The sequence below is a fragment of the Artibeus jamaicensis genome, unplaced genomic scaffold, assembly GCF_021234435.1.
Source record: "Artibeus jamaicensis isolate MK-2021 breed Jamaican fruit bat unplaced genomic scaffold, CSHL_Jam_final contig_384, whole genome shotgun sequence".
Classification (NCBI taxonomy): Eukaryota; Metazoa; Chordata; class Mammalia; order Chiroptera; family Phyllostomidae; genus Artibeus; species Artibeus jamaicensis.
The window spans coordinates 15,228,963-15,246,846 of NW_026521810.1; the positions used below are offsets into that span (position 1 = coordinate 15,228,963).

The following is a 17,884-nucleotide window of genomic DNA, read 5'->3' on the forward strand; positions in this document are numbered from 1 at the left end:
TGAGAGGTAGAGACAAGGCCAGGCTGCAGGCCTGGCCCAAAGAGTAGCCGAGAATTAAGAGCATGTCCCTGATCTCCTTGAGGAGACTGTGGACAGGATCGACAGCTGTGAAAACTGATGAAACAGGAAAGAAACTTGGCCATTTACTGTGTCTTTATGACAGAGGGTTCATGAGTGATGATGTCTTTTTATGCATTAAATTTTTCTTTGTTAAAATTTCTTAACAAAATATCAGAAACCCCTTCCTCCTATTTATACCTTAACAACTGATCCTCCAGGCCTGATTTGGTTACAGTGAAATTGATGATGGTGACTTTAATGCACACCTAGAAAAGAAGCACAGTGTCCATGAAAATGCTTATATTCAGACAAATGAAATAAGTGCATACTTTATTAGAACATGGCTCCTCCTTATTACCCAGCTGGGTATATCTCAGGTTTAATTGTGAACATGCCCACCCATGTCCAAACACACCAAGCATACTATGTTTTACAAAATCTTAATATAATTTTCCCTGCCAGGGTGGTGACAGTTTGTTTCTCAAATGGGACAGTTACAGGTGAGCCAGCAAAGGGTTAGAGAGAAGTAGGCCTATAGAATCAGTGGCTTGAGTTCAAGTTCCAGGTGCACCTTTTAGTAATGTATGATGTTGCACAGGCTATTCACTCAGCTGAGCTTTAGTTCTTCATATTTGAAAACTGGGATGCAATAAAAACTCATTAGGTATTCGTGAGGACCAATTGAGGTAATAAAATCACTCAGTTACAGTAACTTTTACATAGTATGTCCTAGTTAAAAAGAAGATATTATTGATAATAGAGCTTTACATATTTTGCCTCATCATAATATTTTATGAATAATTATTACTATATTATAATATTCTGGCATTGTTTGAATAAGTCAACAACAAAAAGAATAAATGTAATAAGAGTAGGTGTTTGTCAAGTGTTTTACAAGTTATTCCTATTTAATCTGCACAACAAGTCCCTGAAGTAATAGAATGATTGCCTACAGCGTCGAAGTTAGGGCTGGGTAAGGTGTGCGACGTTCCCTCCCAAAAGTTAACTGAGAAATCAGAGATTGTAAGTCGGCACGTTGGTCACTTTTCTAAACTCAGAAACGGAACTTTGAATATGCACTCTGGCAGCAGCTGTGCAATTTACCCCTTGGAGGCTGATATGGGAAATGCCAACGTTATTCAAGAAGTGCGTTGATTTCATTCAACCTGAGCACATCTACGAAGACAGACTATGGGAAAGTCAGTAACTAAATTGAAAATGACGCTATTCGAAGGGATATATTTAAAGATATTTTTTAAAGTGTGTCTGGATGGGGGGTGGGGGTTGGTGAGGAATAAAGTTCTGATTTGTGAAGTCCCTTCCCTAATTGCCTATTAGAGTCCTGTTAGAGAAGGGGAGCCCTGCTGTGGCTGTGCCTGGAGCTGTGGGGTGGGGGTGGGGCAGGGAGAGCCCCTCAGAGCCCCTTCTGCGGGGGAGGAAAGGAGTCCCAGCCACCTACATTGCTGTTGTGCCTGCCCTGGGCCCTGCAGCACAGGAGTGGAGGTTCTTCTGGGGCCTACCATGGTGTGTATGGAAGCGGGGTTCATACAGCTCCCTCAAACAGTCTGAGGGCATGAGGAAGGGGACAAGACAACTTCTCCCCCTGAACTCCAAACCCAGACACACTGGGCATTTGAACTGTGATTCTCGGATGCTGCCAGTTACCAGGGCTTTCAAGCAGACAACCTCTTTGTTTGGGGCTGGATGCCATGGGTGTCTGTCCACTTAAAACATCGACAGCCCCCTCTTCCGTACACTCTCAGTTAAACTCTGATTCATGTATCAGCCACAATAAGTGGATACAAATGGCCTTGTCTGCAGGAGGGAGAAGAGTGGTGAGAAGGGAGCGGTTCCCTGTGATGTGAGAAGCAGCTGGGGACCAGAGGGAGATGGTGAGAGGAGTGAAGCGGTGTGCAAGGTAGTGAGGCATGGCCTGGGACTGAGCTGGGAGCATCTGAGTCCCAACTAGATAGCCAGCAAGAAGGTGATTGGAATCTGAATCAGGACTCAGAAGAGGAGTAAGAGTGGAGGGTGATGGAGGGAAAGGGGCTTTGGAGGGGAGGAGGGAGCTGGGAGAGGGCTGCTCTCCTCGGCTGGAATCCACCGCACTTCAGAGACCCATCACCATAATGGTCCATTCGGCCTGGAGTCCCAGACCCACAGCTCATACCTCAGGCAGATAGTGCGGGTTCGGCAATTTGGTCGTCATATAGAACCTAAAATTTTTATCATAATCAATGTCTGAGTCTCCGAGGTGAATGAGCAGTCGTCCACCACTTACAAAGGTCTGTTTCAAAAGAATGGGTTCTAGAGCTGGATCCAAGGTTTCTTTAAGCTTAAAAATTAAAACAAAAGTACGAAGAACGAGGTATTAAAATGGATGACATCACAGTCTGCCAAAAGCCGCTGAGGTTTCCTGCTTTGCCAGTGCTTGGGTGAGCCTGGAACTTATCCCTCATCCAGCCAGCTCCTCGGATCCAGCCCTCCACCACCCCCTCACAGTGCTCTCGGACACCCAAGTCCCCCGCCGCTGCTCCAGGGCGACATAGCCAGAACTACCCCCAGGACTCGGGGGCTGCCATCTACCACCAGATCAACCTGGAGCTCTATGCTTCCCACGTCTACCTGTCCATGTCTTACTACTTTGACCTAATGCTTGGCATTTTCAAGGCAGCTAACCACCCACACCCTCGATGAGGCCTGACGATCAGTGGTGTCAGAAAACAGCCCAACCCCATCTGTTTGCTCAACAGATTGCTCCCAGTGTGCAAGGGAGGATACTGTTTAGGAAGCAAATCAATCGGTTTGACTAATTTGAACATGGATCTGACTGGTGTCTTTAGCACGATGCAGATGTAGCATGTATGGGATTTTAGATGTGATCTGAAAGTTGGGAACTGGCAGGAGAAAAGAAGAGTGAAAAGCAAACCTCTTCCAGTAAGACAGGTAAACCAAGTCGGATTGAATTTTCAAGTGTGCGTAAGAAATTGCTATCCGTGAGCTTAATGATCTTTAAACCTCTTTTGCTTTCCTTGTTTCTTATCCAACGGTTTGCCTGTATGAGAAAAGCACAGAGTGGGGTATTTGATTTAGAGCTTTATAAATGGCTAGAAGGTGAAAGTTTTTAGAGTAAAGTTTAGAAGTTTTGTTTAATCTAGAAATAATTTTGAAAGGTAAAAAAAAGGTAAAATAAATTAAAATAAAAATACCACTCCCCCACAAATAAAAACATCTTTTAGGTCTGTTTGGAATTTTCCCCTTTTATTTCAAACAAATGAAGAAAAGACTCACCCAGAATAAAAGCTCATATTTCTGCTATTCAAACTTGTCTTTCTGCTTTCATGATTGCTCCTTTTCCAAACCCCACTTAGTATAATCTGAACCATGGGCTTAGGAGTCAGCTAGTGAGATTCTATAAATTATAGGTAGGCTGGCCATAAAACTCATCAGACCCTTACTTCATTTTAACTCCTTAGATCATATAGCAACAGGGACTATACAAGAATGAATTTCTGCTCACACAGAAAACAGAAAAGTAATGGTCAATCCCATAAACAAATCAATCAAAATTAAGTATGCAGAGCACTTGGACACTCCCCTTTTCTACATCCACAAGATGAGGGGCTTGGGCTAGAAGACTGTAAACTCCCTTTAGGTCTATGTCCCCAACATCCCACTAGTCTGTTAAAGTCCACTTATAGAATTTGTAATAGACAGCACACTATTAGGCAGGGCTAACAGGTTGCTTTTTATCTGAAGAAGCATTTGTTACGTACCTGATCTTGAGGATCAATCATCAAAGGCCATCGTCTCCCTTGAGTAACCAAAATGCCATTTTCTGTTGATGTCATGTCTCGGGGCAGCCCATCTGTGTTCCACTGCCGTATTTCGTAGGGATCACCAAGAATGCTGATGAGACTGAAGGAAGGATTGATTGGGATTTCCAGAGACTGACAGTCCTGGATCCAACACTCTATCAGCTGCAGAAGGAGGAAAGCTTACTTGTATAAAACAGGAACACTCAGTGAGTGAGGACACACACAAATGTTGGGTTAGCAGTGAATCCTGTCAGGCTCCCCAGGTGTCCTGGCATCAGATCATGGGACGTACGCAAGAAGTGAGCTAAAATCAGGAGGCCTGGGTCCTAGAACTAATACCATTAATGCGTTGTGGCTTTGGATGTGTCACCACCTCATCTGAACTTCAGTTTTCTCATGTGTAAATGACAAGGATCATCACAGTAATCCTCAATGAGGGGTTATTGTCCTTGAGAGACACTGGAAGTACATGAAAAAGTTGGGTTATCACAATCACCGTGGGAGCTACCTGCAATTAGTGGGTGGGGAGAGGAATGTTAGCATGTCACCTCCTCCTGCAAGTAGTAGAGTTGTCCACCACAGAGAACTGTCTGTCCCCCATTGGCACCACTGGCACCACTGCCTACATGGTGTCAGATGGTCCCTGAGCTCCTGTAGAGTCTATGGGTCCTATTCCTACTAGGTTTTGTAGTACAAAGGGTAAAATCTTTTTAGGAAGGCCTTTCATTAAAATAACTTGAAAATCATTTCAGATAGTTTACAGTCCTGCTCCGTCCCATTGACTGGCCCTTCCCACCAAGTCAGAACTCTTCATCCTGGCTGACTTTTGATGCCACATCTGATCATAATGGTAGGGGATGCCCTGACCCTTTTTCTTCCCCCAGGTTCTCATGCTGTGGAAGTAAGTAAGGAATAACTTTCTAAGGTGGGAAAGGAAAGGGGGGCGGGATGTGTTAAGGGAAAAGACTAGGGGCAGACCATCACTGGCTGACGAGAGCAGTGAACGACCGTGGCTGTATAAATATATGTTCCTGATGGAGAACCTCCACGGTGAATAGTCTCCAACTAAATTCAGAAAAATGACCCATCTCCTCCTCCTCCCACAGGCACAGTTTCAGCGGCTTCTCACCACTCATTAGAGAAAGTGAGTTTACTCACCAGCTGCCTATAATGGGCTGTGAAGGCTCCATAATAAGCCACACAGGCCGCTGCTATGAACACATTCCCGACGATATTGGATATCTCCTCATTGAATTTCTGGATGGTTTCTTCCCATCGAACTTGCTCATCTCCTAAAGAAGCCGTCAGCTTCCCTGCACGCACCAGACGCGCCTTTGTCAGGGCCATGGTCTTTGCTAGAAAGAAAATCAGGTTTTGTAATTTAACATTTTCCTAAAATATAAGATGTTTATTCACCTGCTTCTGCTTATGGCAGAATTAGCATTATTTAATTACTCTGGTTGAAGACAGCACTCTCTCTGCCCCTGTGGTATTTATTTTCGGTATCTAATTCATGAATTGCTTTGTATCACAATGCAACACGCCCCAGAGAGCTATTTTCATATATAGGAGTTGAACATGTGCAATATTCCAGTTCTTTTAATTTTGTACTGGAAGGCACTTAATGCAACAGTCTAATGGAAATATGTTCTACATCTTGAATGAAAGCTGAGATATGACTGACTGCCTCGAAACTCTTTCTATTTTTGAATATATTTTGGGCATTTCCTGACCAAAATATATTTTATGAGTTACTTACCCAGACTTTCTTTCTCATTCACACTTTTGTCATATTCATCTTGTAAGGCTTGTATTTGATCTTCCACTTGTTTCAGTAATGCTCGCTTTTCTTTTAGAGTAGCCATAGTAATATCAAGTTCAGCCTAATAAAATAAAATGAAACAAATATTTATTAACAGGTCTAAAAATAAGGTCAAATTTGCCCATTTAAAATGCATTTTTTTAAAAGTAGGATTTACATTTCCTTGTTAATGTCTTTAAAGAGTCTTACATAGTATACAAAATTAAAACAAATATAAACTTGAATAAACTAAGAGCACAAGCAAAGTGATGAAAGCAAAAAAAAATAAAGCCCAACAAAATAAATCATAGAAGGAACAGAGAAACAGATTTACCAAGCATCTGGGGTGAATTAGTTACTATATTTGGTTATCAGCTTTAAATGATGAAACAAATGAAATATTCACAGAATAGTGAAAACTGATCTTCCCTAACCAGTTCTCTGGAGCAGGGTGTGCAAACTATGGCCTGCAGGCCAGTGTCAGCCTGCTGCATGGTTTTGTGTGGTTTGGGGGCTAGTGGTTGAGAAAGAAATCAAAAGAACAGTATTTCATTACACATGATAATTGCATGTAACTCAAGTTCTAGTGTCTATAAATAAAGTTATACTGCAACACAGCTATGCACATTCTTGTATAAATTGCTGATGGCTGTTTCTGTGCTGCAAGGACAGACTTGAGTAACTCCAACAGAGACCTCACAGCCAGCAAAGCAGAAAATACTTATTATCTTAATCTTTACAGAAAATGTTTGCCAATCCCTGCTCTTATAGCCACAGCCCTTTCAGTAACCTGCTCCAATACATGACCATTCTCTGTTCTGCTTGGGACCTCACTTCCAACTGCAGACTGAGCAGGTTTTTATAACCTCAGGGCACCATCAAAGGTGGTTTCCACTTAGAAAGTGGAAACATAGAGCATCAGATCCTAGAGTAAAAGGGACCTCAAAGAAACTATAGACAATATGAATATGCTAAGAACTCATTTTCCTCTTATGCTGGAAGAGGGATGATTTTAGAGGTCATTTCTGAAAAAACAATTCTCGCCAGCTATTTTTTTAAAAATAAAAACTAATTTTCAAGAGATTGCTACTATCTATATTGCAAAGGGTCACAGTGGCTGATAAGGGGATCTTGAATGGTGGGTGATCATGGCCTTTAATTTTATAGACTATCACAACACAGACAACACACCTGTGCAGCACGGAGTTTTTGTCTCTTTGGTTCAACTTCTTTGAGCACCCGGGAGTACAAATCCATCGCTCTTACCCACATGCACATGGACTTACAGGCTTTGGACACTTTCTCTACTTTTTCAGGCACAAAATCAGGATTATTAATGTACTTTTGAAGCTTTGCCAATATTTGAGGCTTTATATTTTCCTTATCATATTCTAAAAGTCTCCTTAGAAAGTTAGAGTCACCAAGAAGTTGCTTTGCTGTTGACCAATCCGGCCTGAAAGACAGACATGCAAGTTAGTAGCATTGTAGTAAAGTAATATGAAAACAAAAAATATATTACTTTGAAAACATTATGATATTATCCCAAAAAGTGGGTAGTTTTAATCTTACTACTGTAAGCCCAGCAATTGGTAGTTATGCTGCCCACAGTTTATGGGCAGACAGGTAATTAGATGACTGATGTCTCATACTACCCAGTGTTGAGAGAGAAAGAATTATAAAGCCATAGTTTTAGAAATGTAAGTTATTATAGAAATAACAATTTTATTTTTAAAATGCTCCAGGCACTCACATTTTAACCTCATTTTCCTTAGTTTAGATTACTAATCTCCTGCTAGGACACTATAATCGCCTTGTAACTGGTGTTCTGTCTCTCAGTTAACCTCGCCTCCTGTGAACTTTTGCCAAATTTGTCTTTATCAATGAAAATCCGATTATGTTGAAAATGTTCCATGTTTCTCAGTCCCCTGTGCTTTACAGAGCTCCCAGGCCCTGCCAAGGAGCTGATCAGGGGGCCAGGAGGGAAGCCTGGCATGGGGGTGCTCTTGGCCCTCCTCCCTTGCTTTGATCAGTTTTACATAGAATAGTTTCCTATAAAATAATTTTTACTAGGAAAAAAAGATTGTATTACTAAAGAAAGTTTGATCCTATCTTAAAGAATCTCCAGGATGAAGTCTGAACTGCTTAGACCTTTCATGACGTAGTCACTGCCCTCCTGCCCAGCCCGGCCCAGCCTGGCCCATGAACATCAAAGGTCCCTGGGCTGTCCCCACAGTCCCACTCTCCACCTGAGCATGATTTTTCAAAACACCCACTCACATCTCCCGGGGGCACTCTTATCTCAGATTCCTAATACTACACAACTTTCTCATGTTTTGAAATTGAAAATTTTTATGTCTGTCTCCCCAGTAGACTGTATGTACCTTCCTTGTAGGGAGGAACTTTATATCTGCTATCGTCTAGCACAAAACAGATGTTAAAAAAAAATGCTTGTTTAGTCAATTTGTTGAATGACCGACCAAATCAATGAGAGGGAGAAGAGAATGAAAACTGAGAAAAATAGCAAAGAAATTTCACCAGGTGTTTTGGCAATAGATGATGCTGAGTTACTCACTTGGCATTCAAGAGAATGGAAATTGCTTCCATAACAGTCATGACCAGATCTGGGGGCTTTGTGAAAACTCTGATTTCAGATATATCTGCTTTATCTAAGGAATCCAGGGCTTTATTGGCAGCATCGAGTGCAGGCAGAGCTTCTTCAAGGTCTCTCTGAGCATCATCAGCTATTGCTTGGGTTTCTTCAGCTTTCACTTTTGCCGTTGCTTCATCTTCTTGCACAATGTTACGGACCTAACCATTGAAACACGACTGCTTAAGTGGTCTCAATATTTGCATTTCGATTCTTAAAAACAAAGCCAGTAATAATGAGTCATATTTTCCCCTTGGATTAGACCAATGATGAAAGAGGACCAGCTCTGCAGAATTTTACCCTCTCCTACGTCTGTCTCATGCTACATTGATACAATAATGGAGAAAAAGTTATTAGAATAAGCAGTTCCTTCTAGAAGAAGAATAGGTACTTTATATTGTTATACTTTTCTCACAACTCTGCCTGTGCTGCTCTTTGGGTTCACTCATTTTCATGGAGAGAATCAAGACTGATTTATGGAAGAGAGATTGTTTACAACATAGAACATCACTAACTTCATCAGTTATTTTAAAGATACAAAAAAATTTAAAAATTCAATCATTTGTCTTTGTTTATAAGTGATCAGTTGGTGACCAAAGCTTTCTCACCCACAATGCCAGGTTACTCAGTGTACCTGATCGGCATTCTCTTGATCCACTGCCAATTTGTCCATCAGGGCTTCAACATCTTGTGATTTTGTTAAAAGGACAGGTTCTAAAGCTGAAAGATCTAATTTCATTTTATCTACAAGTACGTTAGTTTCCAGTAGCCTGGTGAGACCATTCTTCACCCGGTCACGTGCCTAGATGACAATGAAAATATTTATTATAATAAGTATCATAAACTCTAAGTTTGCTGGCATCTCTTACTCATGTAGTATACTTTTACATCTCCAGACCTGGCATATTAGTTTGTAATACTAAAATTGCGAATATAAAGAAATCTTCAGGTAACAAAACGCCAGGAAATGACAGTGGTACATTCGCCACAGTAGGTCTGGATCTGTGACGCCTGGGCACTCACTGAGCATGCACATTGTGTTATTTTTATTTTGTGTGGTAGCCTGGTAACATGTTGAGTGAATGAGAGACAAGTTCAGATAGAAATTCCTGGAGGTCACAGTTCTGAGAGCTGTGACAGGAGAAAAATCCTGAGATGTCCTAAATTAAATTACAGCAGGCTGGAGGGTGGGAGGAAGAGATAAGGAAATTAATCAGTTAGTAGCTATGGATCTTAACTAACAAAAGACTGCTCATATTTCTGAATATCTGTTGAAATGTTTACTCAACGTCTATGTGGCTATTCAACGATTATCTAGCTGGCCACCAGGCACCAGCATATCTTGCTTATATGTGAACCTTCTAAACTGTTGTCTACAACCAATCCAAAAGCACCAAATACTTCTTGATGTACAATTCACTTATCCCAGAACTCTTCCGGCTTCCCTTTCTCCAACCCCTTTATCTATAACCAATGTAAATTCTTTAAAAAAAACTTACATCTTTCTTCCCAAAACTCATTGTATGAAAGAGCCCAATTTTCTCCCCCCAGCCCCGCTGCTGGTGGTTTAGACTGCATGTCCCAGGACCTGACCCTTTTTCTGGCTAGCATGTGGCTCAATAGACCCTTTCTTTCAAGACAACTTTCAGCCTCAAGTATTTTTTAAAACACTTGTTTCCTCAGGATGAAGAGCAGGCTGAGAATCCCTAGGGAGATAGAGCACTTTGCTTTGGTTGGTGGATCTAAACCCTGTTTCCCAGTGGTTGGAAACTTTTAACTAGGATCAAAGGGGTAGTATCTGGTAGAGAAGGCACCTAGGAATAAAATTTTTGAAGGTGAGTCAGAAAGCGTGATTCAAATAGTCAGGTTTCATAAATATCTGTCAACATTTTTTTACATTTGTCAGGTAAAAATCCACTGAAAAATATTTAAAATATATAAATGGTAAATGCTTCCATTTTTATTGTGTTAAAAATTTTAGGTCATGTTAATAGCCTGATGATGGTGGTGGTATTGGTGATGCTGGTGGTAGGGAGGCAGCCACTATTTTCTGAGTACCTCATATGCATCAGATCATATACCAAGCACTTCACAAATAGTCTTGTTTAAATTCCACAAGAACCTAAGAGGTACACATAGGTGTTTTTAACCTGATTTTCTACTAAGACTAGAATTTATAAAATGTGTTCAATATAGGAAGAAGCAGAGCATAGGTTGTACATAGTCTGCCTGACTCCGAAGCCTTTGCTCTTCACGGGAAAAATGGGCTCATTAGACTACCAAAACCCCATCTGTATTGCTTAACGAAAGTTTTCCTTCTTATTAAATACAGCAGAGATGACTAGTTTTTTGCTTAAAGTCAGGATAGAGGGGTCTTCCGCAGGTAAAGTGGCAAATAGACCTTCCACTCATTCTTGCAAAAGTTTTGAGTTCAAGCAATAAAAAAGTTTTTTTTTTATGGATGTTAAACTTACTGACACCAGCTGCTTCCTTTTCTCACTGAGCATGATCAGGTAGAGATTGATGAGTTCCAAGTAGGAGGTGGGCGTGGTGTAGTACCGTCTCCGGAGCTCTGTGTAATAGCGTTCTGCCATATTGGAGACACTTAGGTGAACATTCACACACATGAGGGAAAGCTTTACCTTCAGTTCATCACTTCCAGTGTCAATATTTGAGAAAAATGTCTTTGATACAGAGAGAAGGGCTTCTCTGGGCCACTATAAATAAAGAAACAATTAGAAAAATCTGTTCCTCATTTCCATAACATATATCACAAATAAGAAAAATGTATATCTCTGGAGGACTTTTGGCCAAGATGGTGGCATAGGTAGATACACTTTGCCTACTCCCACAGCCAAAGAAGAACAATAACAAATTTAAAAACAAAAAATAACCACAATTGCCAGAAAATCAAACTTTATGAAAGTCTGACAATGAAAAAGTTAAAAAGGAAACATTCATCCAGACAGATAGGAGGGGCAAAAATGGGTAGCTAGGGTGGAAAGGATGTGTGGCAAGGCAGCTGCTGGAGGACTGGGTGGGGTGGGTGAGGTGGCAGCTGGTGGAGTAGGCAGTCCCACATTTGTGTGCAGATAAACCAGGAGGAACAAATGGGGAGCCAGATAGACTGTGCAACCCAGGATTCCAAGAGGTGGGAAAAGAAAGCCTCACAGCTTCTGACTGAAAAAACCTATGGGGGTTGAGATGGTGGGAGAAACTCCCAGCCTCACAGGAGAGTTCATTGGAGAGACCCACAGGATCCTAGAATGTATATAAACCCACATACCCAGGAATCAGCACCAGAAGGGCCCAATTTGTTTGAGGGGGGAGTAGTGGAGGAAGTGACTGAAAGCTGGCTGAGAGCTGAGCAAGTGGAATTTTTCCCTCTCAGATCCCTCCCCCACATACGGCTCAACAATGCAGAAATGTGAGTTGCCCCACCCTGAAAAATACCTTAGTCTTTGCCCCTTACTGTGTAACAGGTGTGCTGAGACAAAAAAAAATATGGCCCAAATAAAAGCACAGATCAAAACTTCCAAAATAGAACTAAGTGAGGAAGAGATAGCTAACTTATCAGATACAGAGTTAAAAACACTGTTAATCAGGATGCTCACAGAAATGGTTGAATATGGTCACAAAATGGAGGAAAAAGTGAAGGCTATGAAAAGTAAATTAAAGGAAAAGGTACAGGGAACCAACAGTAAAAGGACAGTAACTAGGACTCAACAATTTGGAACAAAAGGATGGAATAAACATTCAAATAGAACAGAGTGAAGAAACAAAAATTCAAAAAAATGAGGAGAGGCTTAGGAACCTCTGGGATAAGTTTAAATGTTCCAACATCCAAATCATAGGGGTGCCAGAAGGAGAAGAAGAAGACCAATTGAAAACTTATTTGAAAAAAAATAATGATGGAGAACTTCCACAATCTGACCAAGGAAATAGATTTCCAGGAAGTCCAGGAAGCTCAGAGAGTACCAAAGAAGTTGGACCCAAGGAAGCACACACCAAGGCACATCATAATGACATTAGCCAAGATTAAAGATAAGGAGAGAATCTTAAAAGCAGCAGGAGAAAAGGAGACAGTTTCCTGCAAAGGAGTTCCCATAAGACTATCAGCTGATTTCTCAAAAGAAACCTCGCAGGCAAGAAGGGGCTGGAAAGAAGTATTCCAAGTCATGAAAGGCAAGGACTGACACATAAGATCACTCTACCCAGCAAAGCTATCATTTAGAATGGAAGGGCAGATAAAGTGCTTCCTAGATAAGGTAAAGTTAAAGGAGTTCATCATTACCAAGTCCTTATTATATGAAATGTTACAGGGACTTAACTAAGAAAAAGAAGAAGATCAATAACTGTGAACAGTAAAATGACAACATACAGTTATCAACAATTGAACCCAAAAAAGCAAAAGCAGAAACAAAATGAACTAAGCAAACAACTAGAACAGGAACAGATTCACAAAAATGGAGATCACATGGAGGGTTATCAGTGGGGAGGGGGTGGGGGAAGAATGGAAGAAAAGGTACAGGGAATAAGAAGCCTAAAATGGTAGCTACAAAATAGACAGCAGGAGGTTAAGAGTAGGATAGGAAATGGAGAAGCTGAAGAACTTATATGTATGATCCATGGACACGAACTAAGGTGGGAGAATGATGGTGGTGGGGGTAGGGAAGTGGGAAAAGGGGAAAAGGGGGAGAAAAAATGAGACAACTGTAATAGCATAATCAATAAAATATATTAAAAAAAGAAAAAATTGTAAAGCTCTGGAACTTTTTCTTACCTTATCCCCTCTTTCACCTAGTTAACTCCCACTTATGTCTATGGTGTTTAAGGAACTGAATGGCTGTGTTCATTAGAGGGGGTCTGGGTCTGCATTTGCTGTCCTTGGCACAGTGTCTGGCACATAGAAATTGTTTGATAATTATCTGTTGATTAATGAATAAATGACTAGGTGTCTCTTGGATAATTCCATGAATAAAATCACATACATTATGAGGACCTCATGTGCTCACTCTGTTTATTATGCCATTTGGACTTCAGGTTTATCATTATTATAGTCACTGTCCTGCTCACCTCAATTCCCTTGTTCCTCCATTGTTTCTTTGAGCTCACCTGAACCTTAGTCAAATGCAACTTGCTATTACCCTATGTGTGTGACTGTGCAGCTGAGCATGGCTGGAGAAAAACACAGCCATGCTGACTGACCTTACTTTACATTCATAGCAACTAGCTGGAGTGGGTTCTCAGTGTAGCCCACAAATCCTCCTGCATGTTCTAACGCAGACCTAATGTACTCTACTAATTGAGCATTTTACACCCTATACTACTTTCTCAGACTGTTAACACTTCCTCTTTTCTCTTCATTCTCAGCTGATGACCTTGATTCTCACCTTCAGTGAGCTCCCACCCACTGAATCTTCCCATCTACCTGCATTTGTGCTCATACACTCTTCCCTCCTTCCTGTCACTCTGGGGTAAGTTGTACGTGCTCTCTGCCCATGTCAGCCTCTCCGGTGATGACTCAATTCCATCCTTTCTTGTCTACTCAAAGGCATTGGTCCAACAACACTTAACTCTGCCTGCTGCACTATGAATATATTTCTTTTTTCTGGACCATTTCCATCAGCACACACACATGTGCTCTTTGTGTTTCTCACTTAAAAATACTTTTCACACACACACCCCTCCAGCTATTACCCACCTCCTAGTCTTCCTTTGGGAAAAAAACTTCTTAAAAGAGCTGAGTAGTCCCTCTTTATCTGTGGTGGACACTTTCCAAGACCCCATTGGATGCCTATAACTGCAAATAGTACTGGACCCTATGCATACTATGTTTTTTCCTTATCCATACATACCTTTTTACATATAGGAAGCACTTTAATGGCTTATCTTTGGCATATCCAAACTGCCAATATCACTGCTATTGTGCTTTGGGGCCGTGATTAAGTAAAATAAGAGTTACTTGAACATAAGCACCATGATACCTTGACAGTGGATCTGATAACTGGGACAGCTACTAAGTGACTAATGGGTGGGGAGCATACAGAGTGTGGATTTGCTGGACAGAGGGATGACTTATGTCTTGGGAAGGATAGAGCAGGGTAGTGGGAGATTTCATCACGCTGCTTAGAATGGCATGCAATTTCAAACTTACAAATTATTTACTTCTGGAATTTTCCATTTAATATTTTTGGACTGAGACTGACCCCAGGTAACTGAAATTGTGGAGGATGGATGACAAGTGAGACTGTGAATAAGGGGGCAATACTGTACTCATTGTCTCTGATTCCACTTGCCTCTTCTCTTTTAAACCTTATCTCCTGTCATTCCACTGAAATAGCTCTTGTCAAGATCACTGTTAACTTCTGCATTGCTAAATTCACTAGTCTCCTCTTTCTTTATGAATTCTGTTTTGCCTTTGTTTGATAATTTTCATTGTACCCCTTGCATATGATTGAATTCCTAGAAGGCGTTAAAGCAAATGCAATTTTACTCCTTTAAAATCAAGCAAGTCCAGCTTCTCAAAGAGATATCCTGAAAAGTCACCAACCTGGACAAACCAGTCGATGGTGCAGCAGTTCACAAGGGATGGGAACATCCGGCATCGGGACCGGAAGGCCTCCCCAACAGGGCTCATGCAGAGAACAATATGCAGCTTCTGACGGATTCTGCTAATAAAGTATTGAAACACCTGACCAAAAAAAAGATAATTTTTCTATTTGAAATAACAGTGAAGCAACAATGAAAATAAGTGTTGGTTAATGCATCTGAGTCTACCAATATCAATTAAAAATGTTAGTGAAGTAAGTATGTGAATTATTTTGTTTAACATCCATTCCAACCCCTTTCTCTCATGCAGACTGAAAATGACATTTTTCAGACTCTTTTGTACCTAAGGTTCTGGATGTGATGAAGGTCCTCCTCATCAGTTTGCTTTTACAGAGACCCCTTGAATAATTAAAGAAAAGCAGTTATACAAGGTTTTGTTCTGGACTAGAGGACCATTGGGGGAGAGAGACAGTGTGTAGGGTAGTAACTTTTGCAGGTGCAGAGTCTGGAAGAAGTGGTATGGACCTGGAGCCACAATTTACTGATGCGGCTCCTGATGGAGGAGGTCATTGAAAGGATGTAACTGCTGGTTGACCCATGAGCTGGCCCCTTTTCCTTGTCCTCAGATTGTATGGTCTGCCCCATGGTGGAAGCCATTTCAAGGACAAATTCTTCAGACAGCAACATGTTGAGACTATCTGGACAATATACATGACTGAAACCAGTAAAGAACTCTATATAAACTTTTAAGATTCTGGTGGGCAGGTATGGAGATCTATTTATCTTGCAGATGCCCAGGACGAAAGCCTTGTACGTCAGCTTCCTTTCTCATTAAGCCTGCTACCTACCAGTCAGGAGTGGTCTGCCTCTTTCTTCAGTCTCTCCTTGCTCTTTGTGTACAGGGGCCAATTTCAGATCCCCCCCCAGGAACTCCAAGGTTGCAAACCAACAGCTCCTATTTCAGCTGCTTCCTGATGGAGTGAAGGGTGCATGACTTTGGAGCTGAAGCAGCAGCCTGCTGAGTGGTTTAGGGCTCCCTGGCTCAGCAGGAATGGTGTGGCAGAACCAGCAGCTTCCTTGACCATGGACTTCTACAGTGTGTATTTCATATTCATTCCAAGGAATTCAGCCTGGAATCCCTTTCTGTGGCCCTCCCAATGACTGTATGCTTTGAATAAAGCCATTTCTTCTTATACTAGCTGAAGTCAACCCTGCTCTTTGTACCTATAAGCCCTGACCCAGCTTTGGAGAAAATTCTCATGAAAGGACAACAGAAAACATGAGTAAGAATGGCCATAAAGTTAAAGAAGGTGGGGAAAGAAAAAAAGTGGGGTAAATAAATAACAGTATATGGAACCCAGAGAAGTGCTGGAGAAATGAAGTGGACAGCAGCTGTGTTGAAAGATAGATAGATGATAGATAGATGATAGATAGATAGATAGATAGATAGATACAGAGAGAATGAATATGTGTTTCTATTTCAGTTGTGCCATAATCTTGCTGTTAAGCAAGGGAGGAAGGACACTGAGAGCATATGAAATAAGTTTGTGTTTAAAGAAGGATGAAAGAACCTGTACAGTTTGCACAAGACTATGACCTCAGTGGGGGCAGTAGGGTCTCTGCTTTCCATGTACTTCTCCGAGAGTCTGGTGAACCAGCGCTTTGAATGCAGGAAATAAAATATCAAGGATTACGAATGAAATCAATTATATTAAAAAATAAATTCTGTCCACAGACTCCTTAAGGAGATTTGTGGAGTATTTTTTCAAAAGGCTAAAGCAGGAACTTTTTGTTTCATAAAGCCGTATAGCCATTCTCAGATGTCTTACCTCATCCCTGTTGCCCTCGGAAATTCCAACTTCTTTTGCTTTTGGTCTGGTGGCTGCTAAAACCTGCTCCAGTTCATCCTTTTCAAATAAATTAGGCACTTCACCTGAGTTCAAGATGTTGTTTATATCTTCTAGGAACTCTTCTACTACAATCTGTGGAAGAAAGCAGAGTGATCACTGTAACCCATTCAACCTTTACCCTCTTCTACCTCCCCCACCCCACCCTCTTTCCCTCTTGTAATCAATATAGTGTTGTCTGTGTCTATGAGTTTTCTCCTTGCTTAGTCCCTTCACCTTTTCCACTCAGCCTTCTACTCCCTTCCCTTATGATAGCTGTCAGTCTGTTTTCTGTATCTACAAGTCTTTCTATTTTGTTGTTAGTTTATTTTGTTCATTAGATTCCACATATAAGTGAGATCATATGGCAACTGTCTTTCTCTGACTAGCTTATTTCACTTAGCATAATACTTGTTAGGTCTATCCATGCTGTCACAAAAGGTAAGATTTCCTTCTTTTTAACAGTTCAGTGGTAGTCCATTGTGTAAAGGTACCACTGATTTTTATCCACTTATCTACCAAAAGGCACTTAGGATGCTTCCAAACCTTGGCTATTATAAATAATGCTGCAATAAACATAGGGGTGTGTATATTCTTTTGAATTACTGTCTTGGGTTTCTTTGGATGTATTCCAAGGGGTGGAATTTCTGGGTCATAAGACAGTTCCATTTTTATTTTTTTGCTGAAACTCCATACTCTTTTCCACAGTGGTTGCATCAGTCTGCATTCCCACCCACAGTGCACTAGGGTTCCCTTTTCTCCATATCCCTGCCATTGTTTGTTGTTTGTTGATTTATTAAAGACAGACATGTTTACAGATGTGAGGTGGTATCTCATTGTGGTTTTAATTTGTAGTCCTCTGATGATCAATCTTACATCTTTATAAATGTTCAGTGAAATTCATTAGTGAAGCCATCTGGTCCTAGGCTTTTTCTCACTGGGAGATTTTTGATCACTGTTTCCCTCTCTTTACTAGCAATTTTTTATGTTCAGGTTTTCTTTTTTTTAAATATATTTTATTGATTATGTTATTACAGTTGTCCCGTTTCCCCCTTCATTCCCCTACACCCTGCTCACCCTCTCCCTCCCACATTCCCCCCTTTAGTTCATGTCCATGTGT

At 41.0% G+C, this 17,884-nt stretch overlaps 1 protein-coding gene across 1 annotated transcript in view; it reads right to left on the bottom strand.

Annotated features, from left to right (window-relative positions):
* The window catches only part of DNAH6 (dynein axonemal heavy chain 6), a 243,147-nt gene that overhangs the window by 79,606 nt on the left and 145,657 nt on the right, over positions 1-17,884 (bottom strand). Inside the window, exons 47-58 of the mRNA XM_053664561.1 lie at positions 16,708-16,860; positions 14,880-15,020; positions 10,801-11,043; positions 8,961-9,128; positions 8,252-8,487; positions 6,871-7,132; positions 5,638-5,761; positions 5,037-5,233; positions 3,837-4,040; positions 2,990-3,115; positions 2,231-2,395; positions 259-326 (exon numbers count right to left, since the gene is read on the bottom strand). Of these exons, the coding sequence (XP_053520536.1) occupies positions 259-326; positions 2,231-2,395; positions 2,990-3,115; positions 3,837-4,040; positions 5,037-5,233; positions 5,638-5,761; positions 6,871-7,132; positions 8,252-8,487; positions 8,961-9,128; positions 10,801-11,043; positions 14,880-15,020; positions 16,708-16,860 (2,087 nt within the window). The remainder of the gene's footprint in view (positions 1-258; positions 327-2,230; positions 2,396-2,989; positions 3,116-3,836; positions 4,041-5,036; positions 5,234-5,637; positions 5,762-6,870; positions 7,133-8,251; positions 8,488-8,960; positions 9,129-10,800; positions 11,044-14,879; positions 15,021-16,707; positions 16,861-17,884) is intronic.